The following is a 27976-nucleotide window of genomic DNA, read 5'->3' as shown; positions in this document are numbered from 1 at the left end:
ATAGTTACACTGACTTTTTTGAGGTTTGGGGTTCGAAAATGCTATAAAAACCAAGCAAAAACAATCATTTTCCTGTAGTCTGGTTCCCTGACTCCATATAAGAAGAAACAGAGCAGTTTACATACATTGGGGAATTGTAAGGTCAGGGAACCTGTCTAGCTGGCTTGTACCCGTTCATAGGTGTGTAATCGATTGCAAACAAGTGCGATGGTCAATTGGGGCCAGTATTGGAAATTGATACAAAAATACCACTTTTCTTGAAAATGACAGTATACAAGGTGCCATGATTTTACAGGATACTTTACACTGTCATTCACTAACAGTCCAGCAAGGTTTTTCAAAATGATTTGGTTGTTTTATTTTTTGATGTTTGCAAATGTTGTATTTTCCCTCTAAGGGTTAGCTTTGGGGTCATTCTCGATTCTTTATCGGTACACAATTGATTAGCTTTGTTCACAACCACCACCACTGAGACATGGCACTCACACTGTTTCCATTTGTTGTTACGGATAGGTGAGTATATGCCCTGTTTAAGGTCGACTCTTGAAACTTCAATTCTCATGTATTCTATGATTGTTCCCTCGATTGTAGCTTTTAGCCGAAAAGGTCCCAGTGCTCGATCAAGTTATATAGGCGAGTATAAACAACGAGAGTTTACAGTGAATGAATTTTACAGAATCTATTGTATTTGACATCGGGTCATTGCATAAGCATGGTATAGACTTTCACACAACCCGCGTAGTATTTTCTTCTGTGGCTTTTTCCCTTGTAAATTTAAAAAATAATATTTGAATGACAAACGATGTCGCTGAAACGATAACTATGCACTTTGTATATAGTAAAGTGACCTTTTTCTTTTTGATCATCATACATCCATTAAATTCACAAGGGAAGTTCAAGTACTTTGCAGTCAAGGTACAAGGTACAGGTATCCCGTGATTGATTGATTGTATTGCGTGTATACTAACTTGTTTTGGTTTACAAATCTCAGACGCCTGTTCTTACCACAGGAGATAGGAGTTTTGTTGTGATCAGCTGGATTTTATCATTGCTGGTTTAAGACTGCATATTATATCGAATGAAGGTGCCATTCTTCCACATCATTGCATTTACAGATCGACGATCAGTGTGCCACTTACACCGCCTGCTGTACTGAGTATACGATCTTCATATCAGCATACTGAAGTAAGATTTGACTAGAAACAAAATTGAACTTGACTAGGCATAATGAGGGTTTTTTATACTGGTTGTTATTGGTTGTATTCGAACGAAAATGTATAATCAGCCAAAAAGGTGATTCAGAGTCGGGGTTATTAAACGTAATGTAACAGTGGGTCTAAAACGACTGGAGTGTTTTTTTTTCTGTACAGATTTCATCATCTTTGTGTTTGAGACGTGTTTGTACAAGCTTGATATCATGTGTTGCCAAAAACGCAATCATCATGTACAATTATGTTGCTCAACTAATTTGCTTTAACCGCGTAAAAGCGGAAAAACGTTTGTTTTTTTCTGTTGTTTTTTTCCTTTTTGTTCCACCCATAATCGCATAGACTTTGTATATGTTTTATTCCGCCTGACAATTTTACCCTTAAACAAAATCATATTCCCATAAAACTAAACATAGACAAAGACCAGATAGGTAACACATGTGTAGAAGAGTAACGTCATCATGGCCTAATCATCATGGGTCGGTTGAAACTTGGTATGTGAGTATACTGGGATGTATGCTTTATTAATTTTTAAACCTTTTACATTTTCTTCTAGAAAAATATTGACATAAAATGCAATCAGATTGCATTCAAACTAGGTAAGGACAAGAACCAAAGGTTAGGTTGGCCCAGACAAGTGATGTTATGATGACGTAATGAATGGTCTAATGACGTCATCCGTAAAGGTGTATATGTTTAAGATTTTATATCTAGAGCACTGTAGGTCAGATTGGGTGTTTGAGCTTGGTATGTACATAGACAAGGATGTGTTACAGACACAAACTGGGTGACGTCATGATGACGTCATCATGGGTCCCGATACGTCTGCATATTTTAAAGTCATATATGTGGAGAACTACAAAAATAGCTAAATTCGCCATGGAACTACATTAATGTTCAAACCATAACAAACATAAACTCATACAAAACATGTTCCGTTCCACGAACAGACATAGATCTAGTTGGTAAGTTTGAGCGTTTATCTGCCACTGGAAACTTCGACATGTATATTTGTTGGCAGGCAGAATCTGCTGGTGTTTTTTTTTGATATTTTCCTTCGTAGAGTACGCCGTCTCGTGGTCGAAGCATTGAGCTCAAATTGAAAGTTCAGGAGTTCAAAACTAGCCTAGGTCTGTGGTATATATAGGCTTGGGTAAAAACACTTCTTCACTTATCGCTGCGTACAAGGGTGCATGTGAGGGCACAGAGGGTGACTATGACTGATTTTTTTTGCAGCAAAATGGCTGCATCGAGTTATGAACTCCTTAGTTAGCTGGGATTGTGATTGCAATGTTTCATGTGCAAAATGAGCAGGAGTGTAATAATGTAGCATCTTGAGCATCAAAGCAGAAATAATATGTGCACTTATTGACCACGTATGCGTATTAATATTTCCTTGTAGTATTCGACATGGATATGTTCGCTACGATCGACGTTCTCAATTCACGCACACTGCTGATCGGCATCGTGGTATTTCTGGTTTTGTTCCGTTTTCTTCGTCGACCGCGCAACCTACCCCCAGGGCCATGGGGCTGGCCTATACTCGGCAACCTCCCTCAAATGATGTCGTCAGAGGGCACCATGTTTGAGTTCTTTTCAAAGCTGACGAAAAGGTTAGTGGTAAGGTTGACTTCAGTTAGTTTATACACATACATATTATAAGGAACACAATTTTTTTTAATGCCCTCCATATGCGCATGTGTAAGACTGACTAGATTTAAAAGAAATCCCTCCGACAACGGAAGCATACAGCTGTAATCTCATGTTTCAGAAGTAACACCGAATAGAAAGTCCCTGATAAGTTGAATTGACAAAAGTCCAATACGGTATGTTGCCTAGTTCTATGGACATAGTTAAACTGAACAATTGTTTCCTTGCATACAGGTACGGCAATATTATACATGTCAAGGGTGGTGGCATATCTATTGTAGTTCTCCATGGCCACAACACAGTGAAAGAAGCATTCTCGCAACATCAACTCAGCGGCAAACCTGAGCTACACATCACTGACAAGATTTGTCCACACGGGATAGGTGAGACCTATACTGTATCAAGGACAATGGGCCTGCGTTTGAGTTTCGGATCATGCAACAAGAAAGATGACTTTATTTTATATTATTCCTATTGTATTGGTCTGGAAAATTATTTTACAAGTTCCGTAAACGTAGTTAAATTAAGTGGCGAGAGCCCCTTTAAACCATGTACCATGGAAATAAAGGCCAAACCCAAGCCCTCTGAGAAAAACGATTTTTTTTTTTTATATAAGGAGTATAATGATGACAATTTGTTACAAGGTGAACAGACTGTCCAATGTAACCGACGGCTATTTTATTCGCGTGAACAACCAGTCCTTTTGCGCCCAGAGTTAAATTACATAAGTTAAAATGAAAGTGAATATTTGTTCTTTCTTTTGACCCACTGAAGGCATTCTAGATTCTTCTGGCGAACAGTGGGTAGAAATCCGTCGTTTTTCGATGACCGTGCTTCGAGGCCTTGGAGTTGGCAAATCAAGCTTTGAGCAGACCATATCCACTGAGGCAGAAATCCTCATGGAGGAAATCAGGAAACACAACGGCAAGGCCTTCGATCCCAAACACGCGGTGGGTAATGCCGTATCCAACATTATCTGCTCGGTAGTGTTCGGCAAGAGATTTCAGTACCATGATCCGGAATTCCAACGCCTCTTGAAGGCTTTATCGGACAACGTCGTCCAGGGAGGGTCCGGGGGCATGATTGAAATGTCCCCCGTGTTTTACAAGCTAAGAATGCTGCCCTTCGTGCGACGGTACATTCACGCGGTCGAAAATTTCTACAATCACATCTATCGCCTCGCCAAGGAACACACTCACGAGAAAGATACCGATAACCCTCGTGATTTCATTGATATTTTCCTGAACGAAAAGGAGAAGAAAGATAAACAGGGCATTGAGTCCCTGGCGCTGCAGAGCGAGAACCTGCCGCGCATTGTGAGCGACCTTTTCGCTGCTGGATCGGAGACCACTGCCACCACGCTCCGTTGGGCGATGCTTTACATGATGGCCTACCCTGAGGTACAGGCTCGGGTCCAGAAGGAGTTGGATGACGCCACTAGTCGTAATCGAATGCCGAGAATCGCTGACAAGCCTGAGCTGCCCTATACCGAGGCAGTGCTTTGTGAGTTGCAGCGCATTGGTACTATCGTACCAATGTCTGTACCGCACATGTGTTCCGAGGATACCACATTGATGGGGTAAGTGTTGAGTTTATGTAATAGTTTGAGGTGGTGTGCTTCATGATGTTTTGTATCGCCCATGGTAGTAAACGGCGAATCGGTAAAGCGGAGCTCCATATTCGTGGACGTTGTACAAAACCCACGGATCATGGCACGAGAGATTATTCATTTTATTTAAGCAGTATGTAGCATTGTTTTGAATCTGTAAGAAAGCAAATGTGATATAAGTTGGGACCTTTGCGTCTCGGTAACCCTTCCTATTTTCAAAATTATGCTCGAGTCCATAAACGTCAGAATTTTGTCATGTTTTTAGAATTTATGCAATCACAATTTGAAACATCACGGTACTATTCATCAATAGGGTTCAAAATGTCCCAATACATCGGCTCACCGCACGCAACATGTTTAGATGTATACCGCCCTATGTTGTTAATGAACTGTTGTTAAGGACGAGTATTATCAAGACCTTCCTCAACCCCTGAACCTAATACCTTGTAGTTCTTCAAGGAATCGTTTGGTTTCTAATTGGGTGTTGCACTGTTCTTTTAAATAGGTACAACATACCGAAGGGAACTTTGGTATTCTCCAACTTGTGGCACAACCACTTTGATCCATCTGTGTGGGCGGAGCCCAAGAGCTTTCGCCCGGAGCGATTTCTGGACAAAGATGGAAAGTTTCAATCGCGCGAGGAGCTCACGCCATTTGGAGTAGGTAAGTGTACATTAATGATAGTTTGAAGTCTGACTGAGCTAGATTAAAATTTACTAATTTGATTCTCTAAAACAATAAATTGAGACGTGACTAAATTCAATAAAGCAAAAGATAAATTCCGAACACGACCCTGAGCACTCTCAATGTTTTACTATGCGTCTCAGACTGAGAGATACATGTCTACAACATGTTTAGCTTTATTTTATTTCTTGTTCTTGAAAAAAAATCTAGGTCGCCGCATTTGTATTGGAGAGCATCTTGCGAGGCAAGAGCTATTCGTCCTTTTCACACACTTGCTGCACCACTTCACCTTGAAGAACCCCAACAAGACAACTCCGGTATCCTTCGAAGGGAACGATGGAATTGTGTGGTCTCCGCAGGACTTCACCGTCTGCGCCATTGCAAGAAATTGAGAAGATGGCCTTTGTGCGAAATGCCCGCATATCCCCACCAATTATTGCAATATTGCATGGGCACTACTGACCGCTTCAATATCGTTTTTAATTAAAAATTTAGGCTAGGTCACTTGCAAAAACATTTGCATGGATAGGAAACTTGTGAGAGGCTTGGTGGCAGCACACCCATCGGTACTTTCAGTTGTTCACGTCATGTTTAAGTCAATGTGCGCGCATGTGCAAAATGACGCAAACAATAGCAAAAGACCGGTACGTTTGCTGCCACCAGAAAAAAAAAGTATCTCAAAAGTCTCCAATAAGCCCTCGGATGAGGGTGCTGTGGAGTTACCATTGACAGTGGTGCGAACACACGTATCCAAAAATTACATTTTAAACAAGATTCACTCAAAGCTACCAAACTCGTTTAGTGAACAGTATGTGTAAGTGTTTGTACCAACGAATGGGACGTTTCAACAGCACACTCATCCACTTATTATGGCCTACTTCGTACAAACGGAGCATGCGTGCATGGAAGTACTGACCCGCGGTCATCAGGTATGTACCGATATCAAACGAAAACTCAAATAATATAGAGATAACTAGTGCCCCTGGATAGGCCGGTGGAAGAACTGATATGAACATCATCAGTTTGAGAATAAATCATAAAATGTGCTATCCCCCCCGAAAAAAAATATAAAAATATAAAAAATAAAATAATGATAATAATAATAAGCAAAAATACACTTCAACGATTGCCATGTAAAGACACCATTTATGTATATTTCTGAAACTGTTTAAAATGTGATTTCCAACATTATAAAATAACATTTAGTTTTTATTGAATATTGATTCACGTAGAAGCCACAAACATAACTTTGTTATAATTTTGGAAACAATGAGCTCAACAGGAAAAATGTAACTTCTTAATGTGAAAAGTACTATGACATATACATGGATGTAAGCCACCCTGAAGTACACTGCCTGCCAATATTAGTCGCTTTTTACAGTCTGAAGCTTTTTAAGCGCATTTCAAAGAATGACGGCAATACTGTAAATAGCAATTTCCTCTTTAGAACTTAATTCTCTATGAGCAAATGTTTGAGATATTTGATTTCTTTTTACGTTTTAATATTCGACGATTTAGTTAAAGATATTGTAGAGAGATCAAATGAAACCCACACAATGAGTGCGACCGTTGATGCGCATGTAGTTCACATCACTCAACGTAAAACTCCCGACCAGCGCATAAAATTGTAATGTGAATGAAAGAAACCAATAAGGACATAATATAGCATTTTTTAAGAAATTAAACGCTGAAAGCATAGATAGTTTGATTCGCAACGCTTTTGAAAATAGTTACTGTTATTTTTATTTGAAATCAAAAAAGTGTTACATCAAAGCAAGCCTATGTCGACTACTATACATGTACATTAAACTGTCAATTAAATTAGAATGATTACTTGATTTTTCGGTATATGACAAAACGGACTTTTTATTTGTTCAAACATGGTCAAAAAAGTCTTCCCGTAGGGCCTACTGATAAAATGACTTTGTCATCTTTTCCACACTACCGCAGTTGCGTATCCACAAGTGGTTGGACCTTGCCCCCCCCCCCCCCCCCCCCCCCCCCCCCCCCCCCCACCGGGGAATTTTTGTGAAAGATATTTGAATAATAGTTCTGAAATGAACCCCCCCCCCAAAAAAAAAAAAAAAAAAAAAAAAAAAAAGGAAGATCCGAAAGCATCACAATGGCCCTTGAAAATCATATTTACCATAATGCATGATAATGGTGCCTTGCAAATCCTCAAATGTTTTTGACAGTAGTCGGTTTATGTTCCAACAGATTCACTGATTCCTTTTGGGAATCACTCTTTTGGTCTAGACATTGTCCACTCTAGTTAGGACAAGGACTAGTTACCACCATAGTTGTTCCAAGCGTCATTGAGTTGTCTGTTTGACAGCAGGCGCGATTTCGAAGCCCATAATTTTTTAGAGGGGCTAGAAGTGGATTTTCTTCTCCGGACCCTTGGGGTGTATCCAGGCGCGTACGCAGGGGGGGGGGGGGGGGGGGGTGTTTTGGCTGTTAAACATCCCCCTTTGCCATGTAAAAATATGGAGGGAAAAGAGAGTTATGTGACCGAGCGCGGAACAATTACAAATTATGTGCATGTTCTCAACTTTAAGCTTTGAATACAGAAGACACTTTATAAGAGCAAGAGTATATAGGCCTATATGTATTTGAAACAAATGAAACAAAATATCCCCTCATAATTTAAAAAAATTCTGCTAAAAAAAACAGGGGAAAGTGGCCAGGAAACGCCTCAGATTGCACCACAGAGCATCTACGATCCAAAATTTCCCGGGGCCCTTAAGCGGGCCCCGGACCCACGCCGTAAGTGCTTCGCGCTCCGCGCTCGCATTGGTTCTCCGGCCAAATTAATCCCGGGATATACCGTTATTTCGTTTTACTGTTTTGGATTACCTCAAAAACAAAAACAGTACACGAACCATTGACCGTTTTCTCGTTTTACAGTTTTGTAAAACGGTCAAACGGTATTAAGTCACACACACAAAATACTTGTTGTTGTTTTTAATTGTAGAAAGCGTTAAACAGTTAGTTGCTTTATTTTTAGAGTGTTGTTTTACAAAATCATGACAATAACAAAACGGTCAATAGTCTTGCCGAACATTTTTTTTGATTTTAGGTTCGGCAATTAAGCAATGCACCGGAATGTTAATTAATGCGTCCTTGGGATCGAGTCATTGCCTGGGCCCCGCTCCTTACATTTCGTTCTCACGACAAAATTTGCGAATTGGCTATTGAAGAGCCGCGTCGACTTGAACCCCAGTTTCCTTCAAAATGTCTGCAACTTCATCAAACGTCTTATTACCATCCTGTTTCCATTGTGAAATGTAATGTCCTCCCTTGAAGTTTTCCAGCGCCATTTTGCTTGGAACTCTTTAAGCCCCACCAACTTGACTGAGTCGCATGAGAAAGGGGTCAGGGTCCGCGCCAGGAATCACATCACGCATTAATTATGCTGAGGTAACACTTCTTCGTGTAAAACATGGTCCCCTCCACCCCCTTGCCCACCGCCACAAAATGCACCACGGACTGTTAACCATGACACTGGAATAAAAAAAACAGTCTGTATTTGTGTAAACGGAGAAACCGTATTTATCTTAATACCGCTTGTCGTTTTATAACACTGTAAAACGACAAAACGGTCGATGATTCGTTTACTGTTTTTGTTTTTGAGGAAATCCAATACGGTAAAACGAAATCACGGTATGTCCTGGGATTCAAATTCCCTCTATGCTATAATTTCACCCTAGCGGTGCCCCCACCATTTTGTACCTTCAGCAGCGAATGGCTCTACAAGTGGCTTAAATCCCTTTTCAAAATAGAAAATTGTGAAAAAATACGGAGATGGAACATGGTTCTCAACTTTGAGTACGTAACAAACTTTATAAAAAAAAAATAACAAATTTAAATGGAATTTTCGATGTTTAAAACGATTTCTAAACGGTGGAAGTGGCCAAGAATCGCCTCAGATTGCACCACAGAGCATCTAAAATCCCAATTTTTCCGGGGCCCTTAAGCGGGCCTAGGACCCCTCGCCGTGAGGGCTTCGCAGGTCCTGGATCCCTCATTACAATAATTCTAGGCCCCCCGGCAAATGGCAGTCTGAATCCGCTCCTGTGACCAGAGCGCATATGTATCCAGTATCTGAAGTTTGGCCTTAGGGGTGGGGGCGGTTTACACAAAGATTCCCAACGGATGAGAATAATGAGATCCAGGGGACGAAGCTGAGTGATTTTAGCCAATACCAAGAACAGATCCTAGCACTTCCGCAGCCCGTGTCACTTTGTTTCTTGAATTTCTTCTTTGTTTGGTTTAAATGCTGTTGAGGGAGGGGACTGCCCACATTGACCCCTTTACTCATATGTTCATCATACTCTAAAGACACAGAACATTTTTTTTCCCGATTTACTATGCTTTAGCTCAAAAAGATAACTGATGGTCGTGGGTTCCCGGCCCTTCGAGTTTAACCCGTCCAAATATACCCTCTTTTATTTCTGGCGCCAACACAAACTCCTGACTTTTATTTTAGCGTAAAGTTTAGCCCACTGATACTATTTTTTATTTCTGGCGCCAACACAATTTACCATCTTCATTTCTAACGTCATAAATGACGACATCCAATTTTGAAACACCCCCTTGAAAAAATCCTGCGTACGCCACTGGGTGTATCATATTTTCAATTGGGAGCACTTACAGAATCCTACTGTCATTTAAACTGTACTACAGACGTCCAATTCTCATGAGTATTTTTTATGGGGGTAGAACGTTTGCATGTGACTAAACTTATAAAACGGAGAAACCGTATTTATCTTAATACCGCTTGTCGTTTTATAACACTGTAAAACGACAAAACGGTCGATGATTCGTTTACTGTTTTTGTTTTTGAGGAAATCCAAAACGGTAAAACGAAATAACGGTATGCGCACTGGGTGTATCATATTTTCATTTGGGAGCACTTACAGAATCCTACTGTCATTTACAATGTACTACAGACGCCCAATTCTCATGAGTATTTTTTATGGGGGTAGAACGTTTGCATGTGACGTCACCTTCTAACATTTGCTACTGCCATTTTGTATGCCAATTCTTTTTTCTTGTTTTATTTAATTTTTTTTAGGGGGTAGACTTTTGTGTTTTGTTTTTGCTGGGGAGGGGCTCAAGCCCCCTGGCCCCGGTAGAACCGCGCCAAGTCGACAGTATGGTACAATTACAGTTACCAATAACATTTTTCACTTGTCATCAGTCCTGAAAATGTGTGTTCATCAAACCATATGGGTTTGATCCCAGGGATGGAGGTGGTGGAGGGACGACATGTTCCCCAACATTTTTGGTCGAGGAATGTTAATGCTTGCCACTCCTCCAATATTGTATCTCAGTCTTAACCCAATGTACTTAAATTGTACTGTTCCTGTCCTCCAAAGGTGAAATAACTGTGAGATATTTTGTTCGTGCACCACTTTTTTTCACGGGAATTTACATAATGGGCGTATATGCACAGATTAATACGTACATGTGTGCCTTTTGAACCTATTTTAAATACATGTTGGGAGAGCAAACTTGTTCTGTTTTGGAAGATTTTCGTTTCAAACACTTGAGTTGATTTCAAACAATTTGGAAAATAAAACTTTATTCGACTGGACTAGACAAATCTTGATACCTTTTTTACAACACCCCCCCAATGAAGTTTTGGTTGCTTAACAGATTAATTTGAAGGTCGTACAATGGTAGATCCAATATCAAACAAATCAACAGTCGTTCGTTAAAACCTCTCTGAAACAACTAAGCACCTGGCCTCTAAAAGCAATAATAATTTCCGTATAAGACGAGCAGAAAGGAGAAAAGGAGAAGAATAGAAGAGAAGAACAAAAAAAAGAAATGGACAAGAAAACCAAGGAGAGAAACAAAAATTCATTAGGGAAAAAAAGAAATAATACCAACATTGAAACAGCACCAATAGAGGGTCGTTCTGATGGCACTTAATCACAACACCTCTGAAGTTCTGCCAAAAAAAAAAAAAAAAAACAGGAGTGGGATGAGGCATCAGGCATTTTGTTCAGAGCTTGAGCTAGTGTATGGAGGTGCTCACTCACTTGTAAGCTGCTCATTGACTGGCTCATTTGTGTGACACTCTTAACTAAGAAAATGTATTTGACCCCCCTCAAAAATAAGCAGTTAAAGAAGCAAGTGGAAACAAAATACTATTCTAATAAGAAAGGATCTTATACTCCTATTTAACAAGGAGTCTCAAATAGAGTGTAAAATAGAAAGAAAAGTATACTCCACCACCCACATAGCTATGAACAGCACCCTCAAAAGAAAGAGACCCCCCTCCCCCCCCCCCCCCCCCCCGCTTGCGAATTTTCTTTTCCGAAACTACCTCCGCATACATGTGTATTGATTAGAAATAATGTATTTACTGTGCCCATAAAGTCAAATCAGGGCGCTGTTAAAGTTAACCGGTTAAACTTCCGGAAATTTGTTGGGGGTTCGGAGGATATAGAAATAGTACGTTCATCAGCGGCAGATATCTTGTTTTTATCAATATCAGACCGATTTAGTCCTACAGCCGACGGCCGGAATGTATTTTTAGACACCAGAGGAAGAAGAGACAGCCCTGGAGCCCGTGCACTGGCTGGTATGGGATTGATTGATTTTTTTCCTGTTATTTTGGGGGTTTTACTAGCAACGAAAGTGTAACTTCCATGATACCGACCGGGTCAGAGGTGTAGGGGACTGTGCTTGTGTGTAGTACCCCTAGCATATAACCATTATGTTCACATGTCTGTACTCGTACCTTTGAGTCTAACATTTGGACTATAAATGTTCATTGTTGTGGGAAGGCTTTTGTATTTGCAATGGAGCTCTTCGTATCTGGGTTGGACTATGCAATTTTCTAGGATTAATTTATTAATTGTTCACACATGTATTGTGATTGATGGGATACGTGCACATGTATGTGAAGTTATGGGCGTTTATATTGGTTTATTTGTTAATGTATTTATACATTTTTTGGTGATGAATGGGAGATGGACGACTAATAATTTCCTAACCGATTCCTAACGCTTTCCTAACAATGTGTTAGGAATGTGTTAGGAATTGGTTAGGAATTGGTTAGGAATTGGTCAGGAATTACAAGTGGGTGTTAGGAAAGTGATATCGGATTTCGGCAAACGTGACCTTTAACCCGGGTAAAAGATGGCGGCCTCCATGAGTCCGCCATTGCTCCATGAGTCCGCAATTGCTCCGTGATTCAGGTGAGAACGTATATATTTTAACTAAATTTTCACACTTCCAAATACATCAGGATTCATTTTTATCCGGTGGGATATTGTTGGATGTAATTTTGGGGTACTAATATGCAGAGATTTTGAGGATAGGTAAGAGCGATGTTTTTGCAGGGAAATTAAAGTAATGCTGCGGTGTAAATCAGCGCGCATAACGCAATGAAGCCTTAGGTGAGCGCGTAGAAATAGTACCGCGTAGCTTCAGGTGGATTGACGATATCGGGAACATGAATCGCTGTTGTTTTTATGGAATGGACATGAACTTTACTGCTCTTTTTTGGTGATCCTGCCGTTTGTACTTACTTTAGTTGTAGGCCTACATGATTCTTTATTGTCAGCAGTCGCATGGTACTTTTTGGGGAAAGATGTTGCAACCTGATGCCACTTTTTTCTTCATACATCTTCTCAATGAAGGTCATTCAGTGCGAAAATGATGACAAGACTTGAATCAGTGGGACTGAAAACATTTCCATTTTTTTTTTAGGAAGTACCACATGTCCTTAAAAAAATTCTTGACTCTCCATAGACATAATAGATTTTGCACACAATCGCGGAAGTGCATGGCGTCCGGTTGCAAATTTTCTTTTTTACTTTTTAGTAGAGATAAACCTAGATTTGGTGATAGTCTGTGTTTGGTGAGATATGTTCTAACCATAGAATGATAAAGTTATTCTATTACTTATTATGTTAGCAGTCATTGTCATGATACTAGACCTACTACTACAACTAGTACCAGCCGTTTCACGGATACCGCCCTCTTTGATTTTTTTTTTTTTTTGGGGGGGGTGGTTATAACAATTTTCTAGGTCATATCAACGACAATACTTCCCATCATGCAACTGTAGCTGAACTTGATGGGATGTGTATTTTCATTGTGATTTCCCCCCTCCCAACTCCCCACTCCCTACCACATTTCAAAGATGGCGGTATCTGCGAAACGGCTTTTGTACAAATTGCTGCCTGCTAGTGCATTCATGTTTGTACACAAACATATGGAAAACCTGAAACATTGTAAAAATCTTATATAAGTAATTTCCCCTCCTTTTTCCATCCCTGCATCAGAAATTCAGAATTTGGCTATACACAAGTGACAAGTGAGGCGAGGTCATCATGTCTAAGATGGGGCGGTTACATGCTGCATGTATAGACGTAGTGATGTTGGTGTTCAGCGTGTTTGGTGAGTCCTATTTTGTCATGTTAAAAGACCCTGTGTGGTAGGGCCAAGTTGTACTTGTAAATTTTCATAGTGTATTAAAAAGGAGTAGTCCCCCTCCCCCCCCCCCCATAAAAATGAGCATCATTTTAGTTTTAGTTTAGATCTCCCCTCCTAGTCTTGGTAGTGTGCCCCCACTGTTTGTTCATTTTAGCCCACAAGTCCCCCTATATAAGCTGCCACATGGTCAAGCCTCAGTGATTCATTCGGCTGACCAGCAGAGATACAATTTCACAATATACATCATCATCTTCCTCCTACCGTTCTGCTTGTGTTTTTCTACTTTTCAAGTCATTGGTGAGTTTTCATTACTATTTCTTGTTATTGTATAAATCCAGTTGTATATCATATTACCCAGTTTCATTATTCTTCTTTTTGAGCTCCTTTGAGAATAAGATAAAGTTTCTCTAGACATGCTAGATGATAGTTCTTGCCTTCCAATTTTTCCTTGGAAAGAATGTTGCAACCTAATGTGACGCTGATCAGTCCAAATTTTTAGGGCTTTCCTTGTAACTCAGATATAAAAAAAAATCATTTGAGCATTGTAAGGAATGTCTGGACGAAGTCTTTCTTTAGGGGAGATTTTTAGACGAAAAGTTGACCCGCAAATTGAAAATGTAGGCCTTCTGGGGTTAGCAAGGTTGGAGGAGCACCTACACAAGGACACATTTTTAATTTGTGGGTCACATTTTTGCCTAAAAATAAATCTCTATAAACTGTCTAGTTCTTACACTGCTCAATTGAAATTTGGAATATCTGAGGCAAGCTATTAGAACCCCAAATATTGTTTTCCAGTTTCTATTAAAAAGCGTCAGGTTGTAACATACATTCTCCTTCAATAGTTTTGTTTTTGGTTTAAGTTGCTTATGACTCTTCTTTTTTTTCTTGCATTCTGAAATTATCTTCGTCTTCCTTGACTTGCTACATTTGCCTCTACATAGACAGACAGACCCATGCATTTACCATAAACCATGCCTTTCTATGGTCCTTTTGTAACCTGGAAAAATGAAGCACTATGGAAAACTCGCACTAAAACAAACTCTATTGGGATTAATAAACAAAACTAAACTAAACTCAGAATTTTTGAGAGGAAAATAGTCGCAAGGAAATTAAATTGAATGACCACAGAAAAATTCTAGATTTCAAACCCTAAAAAGACAAAAAGAAATAACTTACAAGAACTTCAAAGGAAAACCGAAATGGACCAAATAAGAAGTGAAAAGCAAGTTAACAACAACAAGAATTCTGCGACTTAAAACCAAAAACTAAAACCGTCAAATCAAAACTAATGACTAATAAACTCTAGAAGCAAAGACTTAAACTAACACAGTGTGAATAGTTGATCTCTCAAAGAACACTCAAGCAGGAATATAACAATGAAGCAATACCAAATGAGAAAACACATAAGAAAATGTTGTAATGAATATTCATGACACAATAAACAAGTTTTAAGATACAAAGGAAGTGAGAGACACTCCTCTCCAAAGTGAAGGATTAGCAGGTAATAAAACTGTGCTACTGGCTCCAAACTCTGTGCTAAGGCCCGTGAACCATGAGAATAAATTCAATGTCTTCTGATTAAACCAAAGCACATGGTCAAGAATTTCATAAAGTCTCTAATGCTAAGAAAATGTACAAGAAAAACATAAACAATCTAGAATCCAATGAGCTTTCAACCTTTCTTAATAAAACAATTAGGCCAGAAAATATATCCTTAAGTAAGACAAAGGTTAAACACAAATAGAATGACTAAGAACTTCTCTCAAAAGAACTTTTTTTGAGCTTCTTTGAGAATGAGATAAAGTGTCGGTAGACATGCTGAACAATAGTTCTTGCTTCCCATTTTTCCTTGGAAAAAAATGTTGCAACCTAATGTCATGCTATTTTAGAAACAGAACAGTCACAATTGTTTTGGCTTACCTTGTACCTCAGATATTAAAAATTCATTTGAGCATTGTAAGGAATGTCTGGACGAGGTCTTTTGGACAGATTTTTAGACGAAAAACTTGACCTGCAGATTGAAAATGTGGGCATTCTTCGGTTAGCAAGGTTGGATAAGTGCCTACACAGAAAAAATATACATTTTCGATTTGTGAGTCACATTTTGCCTAAAAATAAATCTCTCTTAAACTGTCTAGTTCTTACAGTGTGCCCAAGTGAAATTTGAAATGTCTGAGGCAAGCTATTAAGACCCCAAATATTGTTTTTCGTTTCTAAAAAAGCCGACAGTCGCAAGGAAATTTAATGACCAGAGACAAATTCTAGATTTGAAACCCCAAAAAAGTCAAAAAGCATTTACTTACAAGAGCTCCAAAGGAAACCCAAAATGGACCAAGAAAAAACTGAAAATCAAGTTAAAAACTCAATCAAGAAAACTGAGACTTAAAAACCAAAGAAATTAAAACCCTAAAATCAAACTAATGACTAATAAACCCTAGCAACCAAAGACTGAAACCCTTAAACCCCAACCCAGTGTTATGAATAATGAATATTCATGACACAATAAACAAGTTTTAAGATACAAAGGAAGTGAGAGACACTTATCTCCAAAGTGAAGGATTAGCAGGTAACAAAACTGTGCTACTGGCTCCAAACTATGTGCTGAGGCCCGTGAACCATGAGAATGAGGGAAAAAACTTTTGATAAAATCAAAGCACATGGTCAAGAATTTAAGAAAGTCTCTAATGCTTAGAAAATGTACATGACCCTTGAACACTTGTTCTACTTGTCACATTCTCTGTATGTTTATTCTTTGTTGCAAAATTGGCCAAATAAATAATAACAATAATAATAATACTTTCATTCCGTAATAACATAATCTTTATGTTTGTTTCTTTATAGCTATGCCTAAGAAAGGAAGAGGTGATGGATATTGGGCGCATATCATGCGACAATATGCCAATGGTCACTACCAATTTGGCATTGGCCAAAAGCCGGGGAGTAAGAGGTGGAAGGCAGAACTGAAGAAAGTTGAGAGTTGCCCGCGCCACAACACCCCCCAGACCACGGATCTGATGGGGCGCAGAATCGTCTGCAACTGTTCTTACCATGAGGTATGCTATTTACAAATCATTCTTGAGTTTCCTCCATAGCAAGGCAAAGCTTTCTTTGACAGTCCTTGTTTGACAGTCCTTGTTTGAGTGTCCTTGTTTGAGTGTACTCTGTTGCCCAATGTACATTGGCCAATGTGGGAAGGGTGTGCAAAAAACATAGGCCCTTTTTTTGGGCGAATATTGAAGTGCCTTGGAGTGTCAAATAGAGCAAGGATTATCAATAAATAACTTGTTCACGCAAAGTTAAATGAAGCCCACCCCACCCCCTAATCTCTCTCCAGCACACAATATCAGGGTATTTTTCAGTCATAAACGTATTTTGGTGTTTTATTTTTCTGTACAGGATGCTACAACTCAACCACAAGTGGTGCATCCAGGCCAGCCAGAAGTGGTGCATCCCCCCCAGTCAAAAGTGGTGCAGCCCACCCAGCCACGAGTGGTGCGTCCAGGCCAGCCAGAAGTGGTGCATCCCCCCCAGTCAAAAGTGGTGCAGCCCACCCAGCCACGAGTGGTGCGTCCAGGCCAGCCAGAAGTGGTGCGTCCCCCCCAGCCAAAAGTGGTGCAGCCCACCCAGCCACAAGTGGTGCGTCCAGGCCAGCCAGAAGTGGTGCGTCCCCCCCCCCCCAGTCAAAAGTGGTGCAGCCCACCCAGCCACAAGTGGTGCGTCCAGGCCAGCCAGAAGTGGTGCGTCCCCCCCCCCAGTCAAAAGTGGTGCAGCCCACCCAGCAACAAGTGGTGCGTCCAGGCCAGCCAGAAGTGGTGCGTCCCCCCAGCCAAAAGTGGTGCAGCCCACCCAGCCACAAGTGGTGCGTCCAGGCCAGCCAGAAGTGGTGCGTCCCCCCCCAGTCAAAAGTGGTGCACCCCACCCAGCCACAAGTGGTGCGTCCAGGCCAGCCAGAAGTGGTGCGTCCCCCCAGCCAAAAGTGGTGCAGCCCACCCAGCCACAAGTGGTGCGTCCAGGCCAGCCAGAAGTGGTGCGTCCCCCCCCCCCAGTCAAAAGTGGTGCAGCCCACCCAGCCACAAGTGGTGCGTCCAGGCCAGCCAGAAGTGGTGCGTCCCCCCCCCCCCAGTCAAAAGTGGTGCAGCCCACCCAGCAACAAGTGGTGCGTCCAGGCCAGCCAGAAGTGGTGCGTCCCCCAGCCAAAAGTGGTGCAGCCCACCCAGCCACAAGTGGTGCGTCCAGGCCAGCCAGAAGTGGTGCGTCCCCCCCCAGTCAAAAGTGGTGCACCCCACCCAGCCACAAGTGGTGCGTCCAGGCCAGCCAGAAGTGGTGCGTCCCCCCCCAGTCAAAAGTGGTGCAGCCCACCCAGCCACAAGTGGTGCGTCCAGGCCAGCCAGAAGTGGTGCGTCCCCCCCCCCCCCAGACAAAAGTGGTGCAGCCCACCCAGCCACAAGTGGTGCATCCAGGCCAGCCAGAAGTGGTGCGTCCCCCCCCCAGTCAAAAGTGGTGCAGCCCACCCAGCCACAAGTGGTGCGTCCAGGCCAGCCAGAAGTGGTGCGTCCCCCCCCCCCAGTCAAAAGTGGTGCAGCCCACCCAGCCACAAGTGGTGCTTCCAGGCCAGCCAGAAGTGGTGCGTCCCCCCCAGTCAAAAGCGGTGCGTCCTCCCCAGCCACAAGTGGTGCGTCCCACCCCGCTGCACGCCGTCTGTCAAGGCCAGCCACCAGATGTCAAATCAGGCCAACCAACTTTGGAATGCTCACAATGTTTCCAAAGAGTCGGAGTTGATGCATTTGTTGACCACCTGGCATATTTCCACGCAGAAATTAAGTGTTCACTGTGTGGAAAAAAGATCAGGGGAGAAATAAACCTTGTGGAGCATGTAAAAACAGTGCACCACAAGAGTGAGCAATTAAAAACCACACCCTCTCGTCCAGTGAGCCAGCCCCCCTCTCGCCAGGAAAGTCAACCAGGAAAGAGCAGGCCCTCTGTCCCTCCGCCCTCTCGTCAGGTGAGCCAGCCCCCCTCTCGCCAGGAGAGTCAACCAGGAAAGAGCAGGCCCTCTGTCCCTCCGCCCTCTCGTCAGGTGAGCCAGCCCCCCTCTCGCCAGGAGAGTCATCCAGGAAAGAGCAGGCCCACTGTCCCTCCGCCCTCTCGTCAGGTGAGCCAGCCCCCCTCTCCCCAGGAGAGCCAAACAGGAAAGAGCAGGCCCTCTGTCCCCCCACCATCCTCAAGTCCTCCTATCCAACCAATTGTATCACCAACTATCCAGATGAGGCAGCCTTCATTGGACTGGGGCAGGTTTTTACCCAGCCAGTTTAGGCGAGTGCTCCAGAAGGGGGACCAAGATTGGGTAGGCAGATGCCTATACGACGGCCAGGGACAGCTGAAACCCGACTTTCCCCAGAACTGGCATTATCCACCAGCACCAACCAAACCTAAATTCTCTGTGCCAGACCCCACACACTATTTCCGCAGACGGCTATTTGTGTGGGCGCCGATGCGGATGTGGAAAATCCCATTTAAATGCCCGAAGTGCCAATTAAAGATGCACCAAGGGGGCATCTACCCAAGGGCGAGGGAAGTCATTGATATCGACAGCAGATACTACCTGGTCGGTGCCGAGTACCTCAAGTGCGTAAAGTGCAAAATTCCTGTCTGTCCATGGAGCACTGACATGCTGGACCAGCTTGACCCCTGCCACAGGAGCAGGTTTCCGGCCATACTCACAGCCAAGTTGGCCCTTGACAAAAAGTGTGTGACACTCATGAAGCCGCGGACTGTGGGCAACAGCACCAGCTACCTGCACCAGGCCCTGGAGGAAATGCACAGCGAGGAATGGGCACGGCGCACAGTAGAGTATTTCTCCGAGTGTGAGCTCCACAGGAAGGGAACTAGGCTGACTCAAGCTGAGACGGTTTATGAGTCGCCACCACCCTACATCACGATACCCCTGGCCCAGTGGTTCGAGACGATTCACACCAATGAAATCCTCAGCCACATGGAGGAGATGAAGGGCGTGATAACCTCCACCTATGGGAGAATCCTTAAGTTGGATTCAACTAAGAAGGTAAGAACAATTATTGTTATACCTCTGTCTTGAATACTGTATTTTCATTGGCCTAGAACAATCACGTGTTTAGTTTATAAAGAGTCATAGTACACCCCCTGTCACACTGTCTGTGACGTAATATACCACAGGGAGTGTGCTATGACTTTGTGCGTACGGTACATACTGTACGCGTACGTCTACGTACGCATTTCACAAAAACGTTCAAAACCTCATATCCCAAATCTTCAAATCCCACATATTGAAATTTTACAACTGAAATTAGGTGACTAAATATATTTTTTGTTTTTTACATGTAATAAAGAATTTATTGAAATTTGTAATACAGATCACGAAGAAGCTGGCTGGTGATGTTGATGCCACTGCCACATGGATGACGAACGTGGGCAATGAGTACGGCGAGGTTCTTAACAGCGTCCTAACCACTAGCGAGGGTGCTGGTCTGGAGGCATTGTGCCAGGGGATTGTAAAGCGATATAGAGATGCTGGTGAGCCAGAGCCGGACATCATCTATGTTGACCGGGATTGTTGCAGTGGGTCAGGTGTGTAACTTAAAGATTGTAATATGTTGTGTAGATTTATAAAAGGTTAATTTGTATCTTGTCATACTTTTAGTATGTCCCTACATTAACTGTCAATTTTTTTATCTCATTGAACACAGGTGTACCGCCAATCCTCCATTGGTTTAGGCCATGGAGATGTAGGGTTAAGCTGGATGTATTTCATTTTTTGCATCGCTTCACCACCGGCCTCACCACTGAGCACCATCCCCTCTACGGGACATTTTGCTCAAAGCTTTCCAGCTGCATTTTCCAGTGGGACGAGCAGGACATCGCCCGGCTTCGCAGCGCCAAGAGGGAGGAGCTGCGAAAGCAGTTTGGTGGGCATGCCCCCTCGGAGGCCCAGATCACTGCCAACATCACGACGGGGGAGTTGGCGAGGCACTGCCGCCGGAAAACTCGAGGAGTGGGGGACACCCGCCGCATGATACAGGGGCTCCTGGACGCCATGTGGGATTTAACAGATTCCACTGGTCTGCGGTTTTTTAACCCAGACAGCATGGCGCACGTGTGGGAGGTGCAGCAAAAACACCTTGGCTGCATCCAGGATGTCCCCGGGGTGGACCTCTACACCAAGACTGGACAACTGGAGAAGGGGGGGGGGGCAAGGTCCTGGATGTCCTGCGATGTGGAAGGGGCTCCTCATCCTTGGAGAGTTTTTATCGCCACCAGTGCACCTTCATTCCTGGTAATTTACATGTTACAAGTGCACTAGTTATTGATATATATTATGTAAAGATAAACAAAGTTTATTTGTAAATTGTCTTGGCATTTTTTTAACGGACATACCAGGCATGCAACTCTAACTTGGATCAGCTGATTTCCTCTTTTTTTACTTGACTTGTGTGCCATTTACAATGAAAGAAAAACACTGTACAAAGTCTTCAAAAAGTTTGATTTTCCACTTTTTTGTGACTCCACAGTTGTATGCCTGACGTACTTTATCATGCACATTTCTTTTCTCAGGATTTAGGTGTAATGCTGTACATACACAGATGTATATGCTGGAGGGCTGTTCCAGATGGAACCTGAACCGCAGGCAGGACGCTATGGAGATGGGAAAGACGTCCAAGACGAAACTATATGACGTGCGGTTGATGTCGAGCATCAATGCTCTCAACAGTCGTGTCCTTGGACATAAGCTCCTGCCTGCGTTGATACCTCCTGGAAAACCTACTGGTAAGTTTGAGAATAGTTACCAAAGCATAATTCCTTATACATATTTTATTTTTAACACACCTCTTGCTGGTTCTTTATTCTGGTTAGCTGAAACACGGTCACGGTCACTTATATCAGCTAGTACATAACATTCACGTCAGCGTGAACTAGACGTGCATCAAGATATCGGGCACCTCAACGTTTGTTGACTAGTTACAGCGCCCTCTTAAAAAAAACTCAGGAATAAAAACTGAATATAGAGAAACTAAAGGAATTCATAGTTGAGTTGTGGGTTGGTTGAATTAAACAGTTCAGTTATAAAAACGATTTTTTTCCCCCTTATTCTAAATTTTGGACAGAGGTGAAGTATAAACGCATATGGACTGGCATAATTTGGTGCAGGTCATGCCCCCCACCCCCTATCCTGTGAGTGACCATAAGAGGGTCCTTTTTCCCTGGGCCTTCGGCCTCGAAAAAAAGGACCCTCTTCTGGTTAATCACATTCCTTCGGGGTGGACAGACGTGCACTGCTGACCTCATTGTCAGTGTATATGTCTATAACATTGAAATCCCATGAATTTCTAAAATTCTGTATTCTTGAAAAATACTCATTTTAGGTGAGCAAATTGCTGTCCAATATCTCCTGGCCCAGACTGGAAAGGAGGATCTTCAGACAGCAGTTGCGGACGAGGAGATTGGTTCGACACTGCCAGCACCACAGTCAGACGAACCACCAGATGATGACGTCCTGGATGCCACTGTGTGTGAGGCCAGTGACGTGAACATGAACGTCCCTGTGGCCCAGTCATCTAGCCCTAGACATTCTCGTCATTCACCGTCTCGCTCGCCGTATCGCTCGCCATCCCCAAAATCATACCGTCCTGCTCGCTTCCCATTCCAGGAGAGCCGCACGCCATCCCCGACTGGCCCAGGACCGTCCCCATCTCATCGATCCCCATCCCCTGAAAGCCACTCCGCATCTCCGCCTGAGGTAAGGCACCAATTAGTCGTGAACAGACTATTTTTTTAATTACTGTTGATTTGTTCAAGTATGATACTTTAATGTAGCACATAATACAATTCAACTTTTCAATAGTATCTAAATATTATTGTGTTAATGCAATTGATTGCTGCAGGTAATATGAGTGTGATTTTGTTATCCATATTTTCTCCAGGATATCCGACCCGATTCTCGAGGTCTCCGAGGCTGGGGAGCTGTAGATAATCTAGCCAAATTCCTGGTCGGCCTCAACAGGACTATAACAAATACTGAGGCAGAGGAAGTTGTGAGGCTGTATGGCAAGTTGGAGGCAATGGACAGGTCCCCCGTCAAATACAGCTTAAAGACCAAGAAGCGTCACCTGCCTGGGCCCTGGCGAGCTTCGCGTAAGCGGAGCGGGTCAGCGCCTGGTCAGCAGGCTGCAGAAAGGTAAAATCAAAATTATTTTGATGTTAAAATTTATAATGCAGTTTAATTGCTGTACCCACTGCTAAATGTACATCAGACGTCTGCACTAGGTCGTGGGTTCGAGTCCCACTGAAGTGATTTTTTCCCAACTTTCACTCGGAGCTAACACGCTGAGTATAGGGTGTTATATGTCGGTGAAGAGCAAAAAGTAACCTAATATTGATCTACATCACCCAACACAAAATTCCATCTGATGAATAGTTTACAATTTATGGTTATGGCTAAAAACAAGAGTAACATCTCCTAGCAGAGATATTTTTTTGTAATATAACACTTTTTTTAACGTCGCAATATGATTCCTCATCTATGTTTCAGATTGTACTTGTCAAGTTGGGTTGCGGCACACAAGCCAGACACGAACAGAGTCTCTGAGTGCGTGTGTTTGCACTTGGCCAAGGAGTACAAGCAGAAGAGAAACCGCCCAAAGGACAGGAGTTCCAAGGTGCTGCCCATACCCCAGTCCATTGTACAGACATATTCGCACATCCAGCAGCTGGTCGAAGACTGCGAGGTTGTGCAGTCGAAGACAAATTAAGTACTAGTCACCATCAACACCACCACTGTCTGTGCTTGGTGAGATATGTAGTAACCATTTATTCATATTAAACTACCAGAGCACTGACTAATGTACAAAGTTATGCTTGCTGGACGCATCCATGGTTTTACACAAACCTATGGAAAACCCAAAATTTTTATGGCTTTTGTACAGCTATTTGAAAATCATCACCGAAGCCAATACACCCGAAACCGAAACGCACAATCAGCAAATCTGCAAAAACAATGCGACACATGCACATATCAGTGGCAGATGAGGAGTTAGCGCTCTAGTCATTTAATTTAGCTCCATTGTTCTAACACTGTCACACAAAAGAGCAGATTATATAACCGACACACATATCCTTGTCATCTGATTGTTGAAACTCACATCATGTGACATTCGTTATTGCTCCCATTCACGCCGGGGCTCAAAAATCCTAGTCGCCCATGGGGAATTGGAAATATTATTCAACAGTTTGGATAATTCTTGTTCCATGACGCAATATTTGTGTACAATGCATGCTGGTGTGTGCATTCATTGTTGCCCATAGTGCATCTTGTTCCAAAGAGAGGGCGCTACAGCGTTGGGTTCAAACATTTTCGTGAAGGGATGGCTTGGAAGAGAGAAAGACATTAACACCAATTTTGTATTGAAATAAAAGTCCAAATATCAAATGACAAAGATCTATAGGGCAGTTATATAAAACAAATATAGAGTAGCTTTTAATTGTGAAGTGGGAGGAATATTATCGCTCGGTAAAATCGGGGCTTTTCCAGTTCATTCGGCTTCGCCTTGTGAAGTGGAAAAGTCCGGATTTTATTTTACGATAAACCTCCCATTTCACTCTGAGCCTCTCAATATTTGTATAATAATAAATTTAACCTTGCATCTTTTCAGGCTATATGCACGACAAAAACGAGCGGATCGTGACGCCTTGTTGCGAGGGGTTAGCCTGCCAGACACCATCCAGGTTGCAGGTGAGCCCCTGGCTTCTCCGATTGCTTTGCCGTCTTATCCAGTAGAGCATGGTCATACTCCACTCGAGTTTGACAAGCCTGTCAACAGGGAAGGAGAGGCGGTCTTGCGACGAGTCCGAATGCCACGAATTACAACCGCCACCGTCTCATCCAGGGCCACAGCCTCAGCCACTACAACCTCATCAGACCCCTCAACTTCCACCACAGACGTTCCCCATGGACCATATGGATGGGGACCATATCCCGAACCATATCCCCAACAGTTTGGTTGGTCTGGGAAACCGCCATTGTATGGCTGGCCCCAACCACCCCAGCCTCTGCAACCAGCCCAGCTGCTGCAACCACCCCAGCCTCTGCAACCACTTCATCAGCTGCAAATACCCCACCTGCTGCAACCACCTCAGCCGCTGCTGCCCCAGCCCCAGCCGCCCAGCCCCAGCTAGCCTCAGCAGCTGCCCTTGCCCCCTACTGCTTCAGACCCACCACTGTCTCGCCAAGGTAGGTGGAGACAGCATGTTTCTGAAAAGGAAGACAGAGAGCAGCAAGAAAGGGGAGTGCCCTCCAAAAAATATATATAAAAAGAGAAGTGAGCCGTACATGTGCCATCATTGCAGGCAGCCAAAGGCCAAAATGACTGGCCACTCCCAGTTCCGGGGCAAGTGGTATTGCCCTGGTTCACGACAAACCCTGCAGGAATGGAAAGACAGTTTTAAGAATGCATGAAGTGGCCTGTGTGATGGCAAATATCACTCCGTGGGCATTCCTGGAGAGTGTTGAAAAATATGAGGTATAGGAAAGAAATATCCTAAAAATACTATTGAAATAACTCTTGTGAATTTGTACAGTCATGTGGTTGCAAAGGGTGATTTTTCTAAAGGTTACGTAACACTATATTTTGAATGAAACTACATGTATACAGACATGTTCACGTTGGCTGGTGACATCTTTAACAATCAATTTCTCCAGTTTGGAAGACCTTTTCTTCATACAACTTTCAGGGTTCTCTTACAATGATCCAAGTACATTGTATGTGCTAAAAATCGTGTGATACATTCAAAAATAGGCCTGGCTACGTGTATTTTGAAAGTTGGAACACAGGCATTTGCAATATATGTCAATCTTTTTAAGCATGACAAAATATAATAAGGTTATAATATCCATTATGGTGTGCAGTAACAATTTGGAGAAAAGCCTCCTTGACAAGTTATTGATAAATATCACCCTTTTTGCCATCTTCCATTGGTCGATACAGAGACCAATTTATTTGATTTCAGGAACTTTTTGTCAGGATTTTTTTCCGATTTCAGAAATTTTGTATTTTTTGGGTACTGTGATCTAACTTTTGATTTTCTTTAACTGTTGAAATTGCTTTAAGTGGTGTTAAAGATGCATGCCCATTTCTAAAAAAAAAAAATTGTCATCATGTTTGGACATTTTCTCTCGATCTGTGGCGTCTGCAACCCTCTGTAAAAAAAACAATGGTTTTCATTTTAGTGCACCAAAGAACCCACCTTGAGAGAGCCAAATCGTTGTCTGGCCTGGCATTATGTACCCTCTCTTTACTTTATGCTGGTACATTGCATATTTGATCACATTAACTAATAAATGTTTGGTATTACACTACACAAATTCTTCTGTTTTACCTTTTTGTGTCCATTCACACCCCCTCCCCATTTTACACATAATACCATTATAGAAAACATACAGAATAGTTCCCAATAGAAGAGCGCGATGTTCAGAAAGACAACTTGAATCCCAAACTGTATAATTATGAAATTATACTTATTGCAAAGATCTGATTTATACTGAAATATTAATAATTAACAATAAGAGTCACTAATTTGCTGTTAATTTGATGGGGGGGGGGGTAGGGCAAATGCTCTCGATATAAATTGAGAATATAATGAAAAAGTTAAGGAATTTTTGGGGAAAATTTGCTTTCGGCCCCCGCCCGAAAAATATCCTGGCGACGCCATGAATATTTATGCCAAATAAAAAAAATAAATAAATATATTTTCATCAATTTAATCGAAAACTACTGGTTTGCACTAAATTTATTAGATTTACTCTCAATTTACGCCAACAAAAATATAATTTACATTAATTTTGCAATATATATACAAAAAAGAACAATTAATTTACCTAACATTGCATTAAAATCCATTAAATTAAAAAAAATTACACCAAAAAGTACTCGTTTTACATTTCAACACGATTCAAAACCATTCTGGCAAAAAAAAAGCATTTTTCGTCGTTTTCTCTTACTTCTCTCTTTCCCCCCTCCTTTCCCCCCTTTCCTTCCCCTCTTCCCCCGGGAGGGTAGTCCACTATGCCCCACTTCCTTCCGAACTTCCAAGCTGTTGGTCCCCCGTCCCCAAAATGTTTACCGCTACACAGACATGTTGCCTCGAGAGTGCCACTATGACGAGGGCAGTGATAAATGCTGACTATGCTGTTTCATATAGTTTTGTTTTTAATCTGACGGTAACCTGGCCTACAATTTGTTCAACAGACGCCTAAGGTAGCTTTGGGGTCATTCTCGATTCTTTATCGGTACACAATTGATCAGCTTTGTTCACAACCGCCACCACTGAGACATGCCACCCACACTGTTTCCTTTTGTTGTCACGGATAGGTAAGTATATGCCCTGTTTATGGTCGACTCCTTACCTGGATTCAAAAGGGAATGTTGACTCTACGCATTGTTATGTTTTATATTGTCCTGGCCACGTGGTAAACACACCCGGAGCCATCTATCACCAGATCCTAGTATGGACCATAGTACGTCCTTCAGAGGGGGTGTCAGTCTTGTGATCCTACTGGAGGGGTTGACAATTGGCGGGAAAACCCTGTGTGCTTGTGCACATTTACATAGGCTTGTGTACAAATGCACTATAAACATTGGGATTATTTCGATCACCCCTGTGACCAAAATGGAATGTCAAATAGGGTTATGTCTGTGGTTTTAACGGCTGTGTTTGGGGCCTGAGAGATACTCCAGACATGCCAGAGGTTAATCAGGGGTGAATGGGCTGGTTGTGAGGGTAGGGTGGCTTAAATTACATGTTGTGAAGTGACGTTCCATACATTCACTGGATAGTAAACATTAAAGGTGCTCGCTCCAGCAAGAAATTAAACTTCAGTTCTCATATCTTCTATTATTGTTCCCTCAATTGTAGCTTTTGGCCGAAAAGGTCCCTGTGCACGATCAAGTTATATAGGCGAGTATAAATAACGAGAGTTTACAGTAAACGAATTTTACAGAATCTATTGTATTTGACATTGGGTCATTGCACAAGCATGGTATAGACTTTCACACAACCCGCGTAGTATTTTCTTCTGTGGCTTTTTCCCATGTACAGTTTTAAAAATAATATTTGAATGACAAACGTTGTCGCTAAAACGATAAGTATGCACTTTGTATATAGTAAAGTGACCTTTTTGTTCTTTTCTTTTTTTAGATCATCATACATCCATTAAACTCACAAGGGAAGTTCAAGTACTTTGCTGTCAAGGTACAAAGTACAGGTATCCCGTGATTGATTGATTGTATTGCGTGTATACTAACTTGTTTGGGTTTACAAATCTCAGACTTCTGTTATTACC

The 27976-nt window shown here is 42.3% G+C and overlaps 4 protein-coding genes across 4 annotated transcripts; all 4 read left to right on the top strand.

Moving 5' to 3' along the window:
- The first annotated feature begins 400 nt into the window (after window positions 1-400).
- Window positions 401-6149, top strand: LOC119745323 (cytochrome P450 2J6-like). The gene is made up of 6 exons (XM_038221610.1): window positions 401-1185; window positions 2611-2821; window positions 3093-3241; window positions 3633-4437; window positions 4973-5130; window positions 5362-6149. Exons 2-6 carry the CDS (start codon window positions 2619-2621, stop codon window positions 5541-5543), a joined length of 1497 nt encoding a protein of 498 aa, XP_038077538.1. The 5' UTR covers window positions 401-1185; window positions 2611-2618; the 3' UTR covers window positions 5544-6149.
- A 6067-nt stretch (window positions 6150-12216) lies between these two features.
- LOC119745066 (proteoglycan 4-like) lies at window positions 12217-18921 on the top strand. The gene is made up of 5 exons (XM_038221289.1): window positions 12217-12365; window positions 13458-13572; window positions 16450-16661; window positions 17005-17345; window positions 18537-18921. Exons 2-5 carry the CDS (start codon window positions 13506-13508, stop codon window positions 18919-18921), a joined length of 1005 nt encoding a protein of 334 aa, XP_038077217.1. The 5' UTR covers window positions 12217-12365; window positions 13458-13505.
- Window positions 18922-20045: 1124 nt separating this feature from the next.
- Window positions 20046-20747, top strand: LOC119745322. Its single transcript, XM_038221609.1, has 2 exons — window positions 20046-20211; window positions 20331-20747. Exons 1-2 carry the CDS (start codon window positions 20152-20154, stop codon window positions 20655-20657), a joined length of 387 nt encoding a protein of 128 aa, XP_038077537.1. The 5' UTR covers window positions 20046-20151; the 3' UTR covers window positions 20658-20747.
- Window positions 20748-20869: 122 nt separating this feature from the next.
- Window positions 20870-23426, top strand: LOC119745321. Its single transcript, XM_038221608.1, has 5 exons — window positions 20870-20917; window positions 21196-21408; window positions 22005-22378; window positions 22563-22816; window positions 23171-23426. Exons 2-5 carry the CDS (start codon window positions 21225-21227, stop codon window positions 23388-23390), a joined length of 1032 nt encoding a protein of 343 aa, XP_038077536.1. The 5' UTR covers window positions 20870-20917; window positions 21196-21224; the 3' UTR covers window positions 23391-23426.
- The last annotated feature ends 4550 nt before the right edge of the window (window positions 23427-27976 follow it).

The sequence above is a fragment of the Patiria miniata genome, unplaced genomic scaffold (assembly GCF_015706575.1).
Source record: "Patiria miniata isolate m_02_andy unplaced genomic scaffold, ASM1570657v1 HiC_scaffold_7, whole genome shotgun sequence".
Taxonomy (NCBI): Eukaryota; Metazoa; Echinodermata; class Asteroidea; order Valvatida; family Asterinidae; genus Patiria; species Patiria miniata.
This window is presented reverse-complemented; position numbering and strand designations above follow the sequence as displayed.